Here is a 12,129-nt window from a genome sequence, read left to right as displayed (position 1 = left end):
GAAATAAAGATATTTTCTCGCTGTACACTGTATCTGATGCTCTCAAACATAGAAATAAAGTTATTTTCTGTCTCTGTCACACTTTAAAGATAGAAAAGGTACAGCTGGAGCACAGAAACTCAGTTAAACATCCATAAAATATACTCTCGGGCATTTCTGGTTTATCATTAACTCGCATTTTACTGTGTGACTGTGTGGAGATGGTACATCTTTCTCCTATAAAAACCAGGCAATGCAATGAAACGATGACATAATGGAAAAACAAAAACATAAGCAGAAAGCAGATAAGACTGCTCAGATTTAATATGTACTGAGTTTATGTCTGTCCTCTCCCATCTTTTACCCGTCACAGAGGCATATGTTCGGCTATCAGCTGCATAACAGGGGCTGCTGGGCCACTCATTACCTACTGACAGCAGTAAAACGGACACACCCAGAGCTACCATGGGCAAAAGGTCAAACCGTAAAAACTAAACCCAGTAAAAGCCCCACCAACACGCCCAGGTGTTAAATGAGGCTAGTTCCCAGAGCTCACCTGATTGGCTCATTGGGAAGTAATCCCCCACAGTAGGAGGGCCAGACTACTTAGTGATAAAATGATTTACAGGTTTATTGAGGACTAAGGAGCAGCAGATCCCAGAAACCTTGGAGCAGGCGTGTATGCGGCGAGCCGGGGAACGAAGCGTCTCTGGATTCAGGTGCAGGTGCAGCAGATCCAGGTTCTGGTGGAGAGAAGAGTCGGCAGAGAGGAAAAGCTGAAGGACCAATCAAAGAGGGGAAAACAAACACCTTAAGGACTGACTACAGAGCAAGGAAAGGACATAAAAAGGCTGTCCCATGGCCACGCTGGCACTTGAGCTGGTGGGCATCTGTCTGTCGGTGCTGGGCTGGATTCTGAGCGTGCTCAGCTGCGCGCTGCCCATGTGGAGGGTCTCTGCCTTCATAGGGGCCAACATTGTCACTGCTCAGGTGTACTGGGAGGGTCTGTGGATGAGCTGCGTGGTGCAGAGCACGGGCCAGATGCAGTGCAAGGTCTACGACTCCATGCTGGCTCTGCCTCAGGACCTGCAGGCTGCCCGGGCCCTCACGGTGGTCACAATCATCCTGGGAGTTCTGGCGCTCCTCGTCTCTTTGCTTGGAGCCAAGTGCACCAACTGCATCGAGGAGGAGGGGGTCAAAGCCAAGGTGATGGCCTGTTCGGGAGGAGCCTTCGTCACAGCAGCTCTGACGCAGATAGTGCCGGTTTCCTGGTCGGCTCACTCCATCATCATCGAGTTCTACAGTCCGATCATCCCCTCCGGGCAGAAGATGGAGATCGGAGCAGCATTGTATTTGGGATGGGCCGCCGCGGCCCTGCTTCTGATCGGGGGATCCATCCTCTGCTGCAGCTGCCCCCCACAGGAGGAAAAACCAATGAGGTACAGCATACCCCCTCAGAGCCGCATGGCATACTCTGCGGCTCCGAGGTCCGTGGCCCAGAGCTCGTACAACAGAAGAGACTACGTGTGAAGGCCGGCCGGATGAGCAGGGACCGGACTCCAAGTGTCATTTACATGTATTCTGATTATCTGTTCGTTTTCATGGACATGTACTAACATAAGTACTAACATAAGAATCATCAAGCAGAAAAAAAAAGGTAAAAGAATCAGACATGGAAGACTTTTGCACATGTTTAAGACCAGAAATGTGTGACGGTATGTTTTAAGCCTTTCACAGTCACAGATAATACTGTTTATGCCAAGTGAGCCAGTGGGGATGATAAAAACATGCTTATTCTTACCGGAGCTCAGAAATCTTAGAGGAAAACTGTTATTTCTATATTTATTTGTGCTCATAGCTGTAGACTTTTTGTGGATGTTCATCATTACGCTGATCGTTGCATTGATCGGCTCAGACACGTTTTCAGAGACACTGTCGTAACTAACAGGAGTTTTCACATTCCATCATTTCATTGTCGTATTTTTCTCGATGTTTTTATGAATTCCAAAGATGGGCAGAGTCACAGATATCAGACATTATACAGATGAGCAGAACAGAGCTCCCTGGGCTCCAAAGGAAGGTCAAAATGAGGGGGGAGGAGTGATTTGATGAGTGATTTCATGTGTTTAATTTGAGTTTAACTTCAGTTCATCTTTAATGTCACTGTGCTGAATCATGTAAAAACAGCTTTTCCAGCATTCTGACCCTATCTTTGTGTGAACTTTGGCACCTTTTCTGTGAGTTTTACTCAGGAAAAATGTGACTGTGATGATTTAAATAACTGAAAGAATAAAGTGAGCCGCTTTTCTAAAATGTGCCTTGGTCCATTTAACCTTTGAAGTGATTAAGATCGTTTGATGTTTAGATCAAATAAAAAGGTCCACATCATGAATGACCTGTGTTTGAACAGGGGAAACAGGTGATTATTCATCATTTTTACACTTTCACAGAGGATGTCTGATGTCTTTGACCATCTCTGAACACTTTGGAAAAGGAAAGAAAATGAATTGTTTCAAGTTTTAGGTTAACTTCTGAATTATTTCTCACTATTTTTCACACTTTGGATTTTTTCTCTTTTTAGATAATGAGCAAAATATTATATTTTCATTTTTTTTAAATGAATTTGAAATGAAATGAATTTTTTTAAATGAATTCTGAGAACGGAAGCTTTGACCTCACATCTGAGGAAAAAGAAAGAAAGTTTGATGTTTGATACAACTTCCCCACGCACATGGAAAGCAGCAGGCTGATCAAATCTCCGTGATGGGAGAGGAAGTTCTTTCTGTTCAGCGTCTGAGGCGCAGTCTGAACCACAGACAGCCTTTTCCTGATTTGAATAGTCAAATCATTTCCTTTCTGGCTGCAGCAATGCCACACTTCACTATTTCAGTGCTTCTGAACAACCCTCAGCCCCCAGAGAACAGAAACGCTTTCATTCAAGCTACTGAAACCATTTTTCAGGGTAAAATGAAGTAAAAAGAAACACTGGCCCATTAGCCTAGTACTGCACACGTTGTTGTTGGATTGGAGTTATTTCTTATTAAAGGTAATACAGATATATGCTGCTCAGAAGCTTAGAAATGAGATCAATAAGTGCTCATCCCTCTGTAGCCTGTAATGAATGGAAGTAACTCATTTTGGTGGCACAGTGCTTGTTGTGGAGTATGTTGAATGGATGCACTTCCAGCACTGATGAACACATGTGGAGCTTTCCCTTCAGCTTGGAAGTTCAGCTTCACTTGTGTTTCTGCTCTTGTTTTGGAAACAGCAGCAGCTGAACGGTGAGCCAGTGCTCCCCCTGAGGCTCAGCTGGTGTTTTCAGGTAAACATGAGTCTCCATGTTGCTCAGCCGTCTGCTGTGTTTATGTGTGGGACTTTGTGAGGGTCCGTTTGGACCCTAAACTGTGTGTGTGTATGATACAAACGCTGTTTAACTATCAACATCCTTTAAGTAGAAGTACTGACACTGAAACTGAGCGAGCAGCCGGTAGCACACGTAGCTCTGCAGAAACACTCGGGTTTGTTGGGAAACTGAGTTCCGTGTGTCTGTGTCCGGCTCGGCTTTCTGTTACAGGAGTATCACTCATATATGACTTAGGGCCACATTTAAAAAGAATAAATTACATACCTGTTGTTTTAGAGGAGGAGAGCTGTTGAAATGAGGGCCGTGGGATTGTTCTTTAGTAAAGGTTTCACAACCCTTTGCAAAGCAAAGCAAAGATACTTAATCTTTTGGCCTGTGGCATGAACAGGGGGGGGGGTGCTCATTACATTACATTACATTACATTACGGTCATTTTGCAGATGCTTTTATCCAAAGCAACTTACAATAAGTGTGTTCCACATCGGTCGCCCCCAAAACGCTGCTAAAGTGTTTATCCCATTTCATTCACAGAGCCCTCTCAGGTGAAGAAATTACAGTACACTCCAGAAGACTTTTAGGACCAAGAAATACTCTGACACATCACTGCTGCAATGACTCATGTTGGGCCCCTTGTTGATCTATATTGAGCCAGAACTATATCTCACAGAAGCAGTTTGGATTATCTGGTGCTAATATGGTGTTAAAATGCAAGAAAAAGCATCTTTTCTGCAGAGAGAAGCAGGCGGACCTGGAGGAAAAGGCTGGAGGTGGTGGTCTGCAGGGTTATCGGGGGATGCATCAGTTCGCCATATTTAATGACGACTTTATTCTCCTTTTTTTTTTTTTTAAATGTGGCCCTAATACTCCGTCGTGCTCATGTATTCATGTAAAGGCAGGATTTCATGGCAGGGGTTGGTTTAGATGGACTGTTGACTATTTCATCTGCTGTTTTTTCCTTTATTAAATGATCATTTAATAGATTGTTTGGTTTGCAGCGGTTTTTCCCACCCATCAACTTATCTGCCCATGTTTTAGACTCAGACGTCTAATCTATAACAAAACATCATGTTTTAGGTGTTTTTCATATGTGCAGAAATCTTTATTTGTAAAATGTATTTATTAAAAGGTGCAACATTTTTCTGTGAGATGCAGTAGAACAGGATTAAACATTTTCATCATGTTCTATCACTCTAGGGTTTAAAGCTGGAAGCAACAATATATTCATTTGTATTTTGGGTTAAAATAAGTTTTTATTAAAATTAAGTTTGTAAATAATGATTGTAGGAAAATAAACTGCTGTCATGGGTGAAAATCCTGGGTGGGAAAGAGCCTACAAATACCCCTGAGCAGTCCGTAAATGGCCCCTGAAAAACCCGTCCTGATCCCTGACGGTGCTCATTGTGGTTTTGAACATTTCAAGCTGAAAGTATTTACTTTATGAAGGCTTAGATGAGAGAATCATGGGTTTCAGTCTTTGTGTCTGCACTGGGAAATATCCTCAAACTTCAGCTGATGTAGCAGAGGAAACAAAAGGGGCATCGAGTCACGTTTCAGTGCGCCTCAACCCGAAGAGACTGAAGTAGTGTCACATCAAAGGTGGTTTGGTGAAGTCTTAAAGAAATGAGTGAACTTTCAGTGCAACTTTTTCATTAGTGTGATCAGGAGAAAGAAAAGCAAAGAACAGAGCTGTGTGCTCAGAGTCTAACCGATACCCAGAAGATCCCACTGACTGTGTGCTGAAGGCGTCTGTGAACTGACCCTTGCTGCTTTCTCTCTGCTCATATTTGCTCTTGGTGCAGTTATTCCGGTTTCCAGCAAAGCTTTGTTGTCCCACACACAATCGGACCCAGGAAGCAACCAAAGATAGGAACAGTTCAAGTGTTTTTCTCACCTGCAGGTGTGCAAGCATTTGTCTTTTAATGCTTCCTCATTGCATATCTGAGGCAAAAGCAGCTTCTTTGTTGATATTCTGCGTGTAAGTAGGCTTTTATCGTCCAGGAACTAACTGAAATAACATACAAAAGAACTTCTGCTTCCCTCTCCACTTTGGAGAGCAGCTACTTCAGACCTACTTATAATCCTTATTTGCTCTGTACAGCACCTTAGACTCACTCATTCATCAGAGTTTAATCACCCACTGCAGGGTAGACTCGATTCTTTGGGGAAAACAGGTGAAGTGTTGATTTTTCTTGGAAGTCAGGAGTCAGTTTACCTGCTGCCTAAACACACAAACACCCTCCCTCCATTTCATCTTTCCTCTCCGGCCCTCCCCCCTCCACTGTACATGCAGGGTGTTTGTGTGTGTGTGTGTGTGTGGTGACAGCCTCCTGCTGACATCATTGCCAGGGGACTCCTCCTTGCTCCCCTGAGGTATAAAGGATCTCTGGTTTCCGTGGCAGCATCCTATGGCCACATCACGCCCTCACACAGGTTCCCACTTCTCCAGAAGCTGAACAGCAACCCAGCGAGTCTTCGTGGTGATCTGAAAGCCTTCGTTTGCTGGACCGCCGTTTAAATTCTGTTGTGTTTCCAGACGAGACGCCAACATGTCGATGGGGTTGGAGATCGTGGGCATTTCGCTTGGTTTCCTGGGATTCATCATCGCAATAGTGACGTGTGCCCTGCCTTTGTGGAGGGTGACGGCGTTCATCGGGGCCAACATCATCACGGCTCAGACCATCTGGGAGGGTCTGTGGATGAACTGTGTGACCCAGAGCACGGGCCAGATGCAGTGCAAGGTGTACGACTCTCTGCTGGCTCTGCCTCAGGAGCTGCAGGCCTCCAGGGCCATGATGATCATCGCCATCATACTGGGCGTGCTGGCGGTCATGATCTCCATCGTTGGAGCCAAGTGCACCAACTGCATCGAAGATGAGGCCACCAAGAGCAAAGTGATGATCATCTCTGGGATTTTCTTCATCCTCGCAGGCCTCCTGGTGCTCATCCCCGTCTCCTGGAGCGCCACCGTCATCATCCAAGATTTCTACAACCCCATCCTGACCAACCCTCAGAAAAGGGAGCTGGGGGCTTCGCTCTACATCGGCTGGGGGGCAGCCGCTCTGCTCTTGATTGGAGGGGCCATGCTTTGCAGCAGCTGCCCACCAAAGGAAAAGAGATACAAGCCCCCACGGATGGCTTACTCCGCCCCACGCAGCACCAGCGCAGGTGGAGGGTACGACAGGAAGGACTACGTTTGAGTAGCTCTGAAGGCTCAGAGAAGTGGATGTGGACAGTAGCGTAGAGTGAGGATGAAAGTTGCACGTGTGCACGAGTGTGAATGTGTGTGAATGTGTGTGAAACCACAGGGGGAAGCGCTCTGAAAGACTCCGAGATGAAGATGCTTATACTGATCTCTCTGCTTTGCTTTAGGCTCATGCATTCATTTACTTCTTTTAGTCTTGTAAGATATACTACATTTCTGAAATATGAACATAAGAGCCTGCTTTCCTGCCAGATGCAGCTTTATCCTTTTGAAATGTTTAAGTAGTATTTATAATAGCGTGCCTAAAACACCTGCTCCTCTGTGTGTGTGGTGTCGGGTTTCACTGAAACTTGCTGTTAAATGTTGTGTGCCTCTGACAATGACGAGGAAGAGGTGGCTCTCATTTTACATGGATTTGGTTGTGTGATTGTTCACTGTGTGTGTGTCTGTGTGTGTGTTTTGCATGTAATATTTGCTTAAGAGGGTTTCTGCTGAGACTGAAACTAAAGCTGGATCACTGATATGGCCCCAGTAAGTTATTTTATCTTCCTTCTCACAGTTTCACTGTTTGAGGATACAGAAACGATTGTTTCCCTTAATCTGGTCACGCTTTTTAATGTCCAGATGTGCGTTTTATTTTATACCTGTGCAGGATTTCATTTGAAATGCTTGTTAACGTGGCTGCATGTTCATTAGTTTGTGTTTCTAACTGATATGTATCGTGCCTTAGTTTGATATTAGCATGCCTTTACCTAAAGGACTACTTTAATGTGTCTGAAATCCACCCTGATGACGACAGCAGTTTTTTCAAATGATTTTGTTTATAAAGTTTATTGTAATATTCCATTCAATCACTGTTCCAAAAGCTGGATGATATATTTGTCAGGTTTTATAGTAATGTTGGAATTTAAGATGTGCTGACAATTCTAAATAAAAATAAAAAAAGATAAAAATCTTTCAGCATTTCTTTCCAGAGCACAAAAAAACAAACAAAAAAACACAATGCAGGTGGAGGAGGCCAAATCAAACTGCTCAAACAGGCTGAAAGTTGGGTTGGGCTTCAGGAGTTGGGTTACTCAGAGTTAGATTCCCGGCAGGTGCTGCTGCCTTCATTAGGCTGTCACACTGACGTTTGATGTGAAAAGACTTCGGCCCGCTGACTACCTTATCGAGAAAGGCAAGACTCAAGTGGAAAAAAGGTCAACATTCAACACAAGAGCCCATTATATACAGTAGTTGTGTATTCAGACCCACGAGCACCCAGAGCAACAACACAATTTATAAGCGTTTATAAGGTGGAGAGCGTATTCCACTACTAGTTTGACATTTGTAATTCTTTAAATTCTAAGCATTTAATATCTGTCAGGCTCATCATAAGAAGTCATGCATGATTTTAGAACTAAGTCATATGCAGTAAATGTGCCTTTAAACTCATCGTTTTATGGACATCTCATGGGAAATGTAATGCATACGAGTTTAGAGACATTTGTCATTTTCTTTTTAAGCGACCTCTGTGCTACTCTTTTCATAGAACCTCCCACCCATCCACGAAGTTCCCAGACATCACCACGTACCAAACTAAATGAATAAAAGTGTCCTACTGCAAACCCAAAAGAAACCAGAGTTTTACCATGTGAACATAATGTCAAAGTAAAGCAACTTAAAACTGTCCAATTAGCTAATCCAGTTGTGGGTTCGTGTACTTATCCCATGGTCAGGGTTTCAGTCAATGGAGCTTTGCTTTGCGGTAAGACGTATTGCATCACTTCCTGTTACCTTGCTCGTGCACTGTGGAATTTCTTGCTCCGCTTGGAGTACTGATAATCACTTTATTTCTATCTATAAACTTACACAATTTTGCATTTTTAAACTCTATAGCTTACAGTTCTGTTCTAACACACTCCTACAGATCTTCAATCTTTATTTTCACTTTTTAACGGTGTGTCTGGTTCTCTAGCGTAGCATGGCTACCGGTTCTCTTCCTCCTTCTCCTGCTTTCACCTGCTCCGTGTGTCAGATGTTTAGTTACTCCTCTGCCTCCTTTAGCGATAATGGTACATGTAACAAATGTAGTCTTTTTGTAGTTTTGGAGGCGAGGTTATCTGAATTGGAAGCTCGGCTCTGCACTGTTGAAAATCACCCGATAGCGAGCCAGGTCCCTTTAGCCAGTGTGGAGCCACCTAGCGTAGCTAGCTCAATTAGCCTCCCCCTAGCAGAACCCGAGCAGCCGGGATTACAAGGTGGCTGGGTGACTGTCAGGAAGAGGCATAGCTCTAAAGTCAAGCCCGTTGTTCACCATCGACCTGTCCACGCTTCTAACAGATTTTCCCCACTCAGCGACACACCCGCTGAGGACAAAACCCTGGTAACTGGCAGCTCTATAGTCAGAAACGTGGCATTAGAGACACCAGCGGCCATAGTCAAATGCATTCCAGGGGCCAGAGCGGGCGACATAGAATCCTATTTAAAACTGCTGGCTAAGGATAAACGTAAATATGGTAAAATAGTTATTCACGTCGGCGTTAATGACACCCGGTTACGCCAATCGGAGGTCACTAAAATTAATGTTGCATCGGTGTGTAATTTTGCCAAAACAATGTCGGACTCCGTAGTTTTCTCTGGACCCCTGCCAAATCTGACCAGTGATGACATGTTTAGCCGCATGTCGTCCTACAATCGCTGGTTGTCTAGATGGTGTCCAGCAAATAACGTGGGCTACATAGATAATTGGCAATCTTTCTGGAGGAAACCTGGTCTGATGAGGAGAGACGGCATCCATCCCACTTTGGAAGGAGCAGCTCTCATTTCTAGAAATATGGATGAATTTATTTGCCACCCTAAAACATGACAACCCAGGGCTCAGACCAGGATGCAGAGTTGTAGTCTTACACACTTCTCTGCAGCTTCCCACCTGCTGCTACCCACCCAATCGATTAACACAAAAGGAGCAAATCCTCTTGTGCAAAAAGAAATTATTAAAACAAAAACTTTAACTGAACAAAAACATCAAACTATTAAATGTGGTTTGCTGAATATCAGATCTCTCCTTTCCAAGTCTCTGTTAGTGAATGAGTTGATTTGTGATCATCATATTGATATATTTTGTCTTACAGAAACCTGGCTGCAGCAGGAGGATCATGTTAGCATTAATGAATCAACTCCCTCTGACTGTTTAAATGTTCACATTCCTGGAACCACAGGCAGAGGAGGAGGAGTGGCAGCTATTTTCAGATCAGGGTTACTCATCAGTCCCAGACCCAAGATTAGTTTGAGCTCTTTTGAATCTCTGATTCTCAGTTTTTCCCACGCAAAGTGGAAATCCCAGAAACCTCTTGTGTTTGTTGTTGTGTATCGTCCACCTGGCCCTTATTCTGAGTTTCTGTCTGAATTCTCAGAGTTTTTATCCCAGTTAGTGCTGAGTACAGATAAAGTCATTGTTGTGGGTGACTTTAATATTCATGTAGATGTTGAAAATGACAGCCTGAATATGAACTTTAATTCTATATTGGACTCTATTGGATTTTCTCAGAGTGTTCACGGACCGACTCACTGCCTTAATCACACCCTTGATCTTGTGCTGACTTATGGCATTGAGAGTGAACAGTTAACAGTGTTCCCTCATAACCCTGTCTTATCTGACCATTTTCTGATAACCTTTGAGTTTACATTACTTGACTATACAGTTTCTGAGAAGAAATTTACGTATAGAAGGTGTCTATCAGAGGATGCTGTAACCAGATTTAAAGAATTAATTCCATCATCCTTTTCTTTACTGCCATGTGCAGATATGACAGAGGACGACTACCTAAACTTTACTCCAGCAGCACTTGACTCTCTTGTTGACAGCACTATAGTTTCAATGCGTACAGCACTGGACAATGTTGCCCCTCTGAAAAGGAAGGTAATCAGTCAGAAGAGGTTGGCTCCTTGGTATAATTCACAGCTGCGTGCTTTAAAGCAGACTGCAAGAAAGCTGGAGAGACAGTGGCGTTCCTCTAATTTAGAAGAGTCTCAGTTAGTCTGGAAAGATAGTTTAACAATGTATAAGAAAGCCCTTCGTAAAGCTAGAACTGCTTATTATTCATCATTGATAGAAGAGAATAAGAATAATCCCAGGTTTCTTTTCAGCACTGTAGCCAGTCTGACTAAGAGTCCGAGCTCTGCTGAGCCAGGTATTCCTTTAACTCTCAGCAGTGATGATTTCATGAGCTTCTTTATTAATAAAATTGTTTCTATCAGAGAGAAGATTGATGGAGTCCTTCCCACTATTATCACTGATGTATTATCAAGTACAGCAGCTTTAGAAGTATCTTTAGAACCTGATTTGTATTTAGACGGCTTCTGTCCAGTTGATCTCTCTGAACTAACAACAGCAATAGTCTCTTCTAAACCATCAACTTGTGTTTTAGACCCAATCCCAACCAGACTGTTCAAGGAGGTTTTCCCCTTAATTGACACTTCCATATTGGATTTGATCAATTTGTCTTTGTTGACAGGATATGTACCTCAGACTTTTAAGGTTGCTGTAATTAAACCTTTACTTAAAAAACCTACTCTTGATTCAGAAGTGTTGGCTCATTATAGACCTATATCCAATCTCCCTTTTATGTCTAAAGTTCTTGAAAAAATAGTTGCAGCTCAGCTTTGTGATCACTTACACAGAAATAATCTGTTTGAAGAGTTTCAGTCAGGATTCAGAGTGCATCATAGCACAGAAACAGCACTGCTGAAAGTTACCAATGATCTCCTCTTAGCCTCTGATAGCGGACTTGTGTCTGTGCTTGTCCTGTTGGATCTCAGTGCTGCATTTGATACAGTCGATCACAGTATCTTATTACACAGACTTGAACATGTTATTGGGATTAAAGGAACTGCATTAGGCTGGTTTAAATCATATTTATCTGATAGATTTCAGTTTGTTCTTGTAAATGAAGAATCTTCCTCACACACCAGAGTAAGTCATGGAGTTCCCCAGGGTTCTGTGCTTGGACCGATTCTTTTCACTTTATACATGCTTCCATTAGGTAACATTATTAGACAGCATGGCATAAATTTCCATTGCTATGCTGATGATACTCAGCTGTACTTATCTATAAAACCAGATGAACCCAATAGGTTGGTCAGACTATAAGCATGTCTTAAAGACATAAAGACCTGGATGACTCAGAACTGTCTGCTTCTAAATTCAGACAAAACTGAAGTCGTTATCTTTGGACCTGAGCGTTTCAGGGAGAAATTGTCTAGCTATATAGTTACTCTAGATGGTATTTCCTTGGCTTCTAGTTCTACAGTGAGGAACCTTGGAGTTATTTTTGACCAGAACTTATCATTTGACTCGCATATAAAACAGGTTTCTAGGACTGCCTTCTTTCACCTTCGTAATATTGTTAAAATCAGGAACATCTTGTCTCAGAGTGATGCAGAAAAACTAGTCCATGCATTTGTTACTTCAAGATTGGACTACTGTAATTCTTTATTATTGGGCTGTCCTACATATTCTCTGAAAAGCCTCCAGCTGATCCAAAATGCTGCAGCCAGAGTTTTGATGAGAACTAACAGGAGAGATCATATTTCTCCAGTTTTA

At 43.0% G+C, this 12,129-nt stretch overlaps 2 protein-coding genes across 2 annotated transcripts in view; both read left to right on the top strand.

Annotated features, from left to right (window-relative positions):
- The window catches only part of LOC142401564 (claudin-4-like), a 31,470-nt gene extending 29,961 nt beyond the window's left edge, over positions 1 to 1,509 (top strand). Inside the window, exon 2 of the mRNA XM_075487032.1 lies at positions 830 to 1,509. Within this exon, the coding sequence (XP_075343147.1) occupies positions 830 to 1,509 (680 nt within the window). The remainder of the gene's footprint in view (positions 1 to 829) is intronic.
- Positions 1,510 to 5,749: 4,240 nt separating this feature from the next.
- Positions 5,750 to 7,498, top strand: LOC142401569 (claudin-3-like). Its single transcript, XM_075487037.1, has one exon. The coding sequence runs from the start codon at positions 5,890 to 5,892 to the stop codon at positions 6,538 to 6,540; it is 651 nt and encodes a 216-aa protein (XP_075343152.1). The 5' UTR covers positions 5,750 to 5,889; the 3' UTR covers positions 6,541 to 7,498.
- The last annotated feature ends 4,631 nt before the right edge of the window (positions 7,499 to 12,129 follow it).

The sequence above is a fragment of the Odontesthes bonariensis genome, chromosome 16 (assembly GCF_027942865.1).
Source record: "Odontesthes bonariensis isolate fOdoBon6 chromosome 16, fOdoBon6.hap1, whole genome shotgun sequence".
NCBI classification, from domain to species: domain Eukaryota; kingdom Metazoa; phylum Chordata; class Actinopteri; order Atheriniformes; family Atherinopsidae; genus Odontesthes; species Odontesthes bonariensis.
This window is presented reverse-complemented; position numbering and strand designations above follow the sequence as displayed.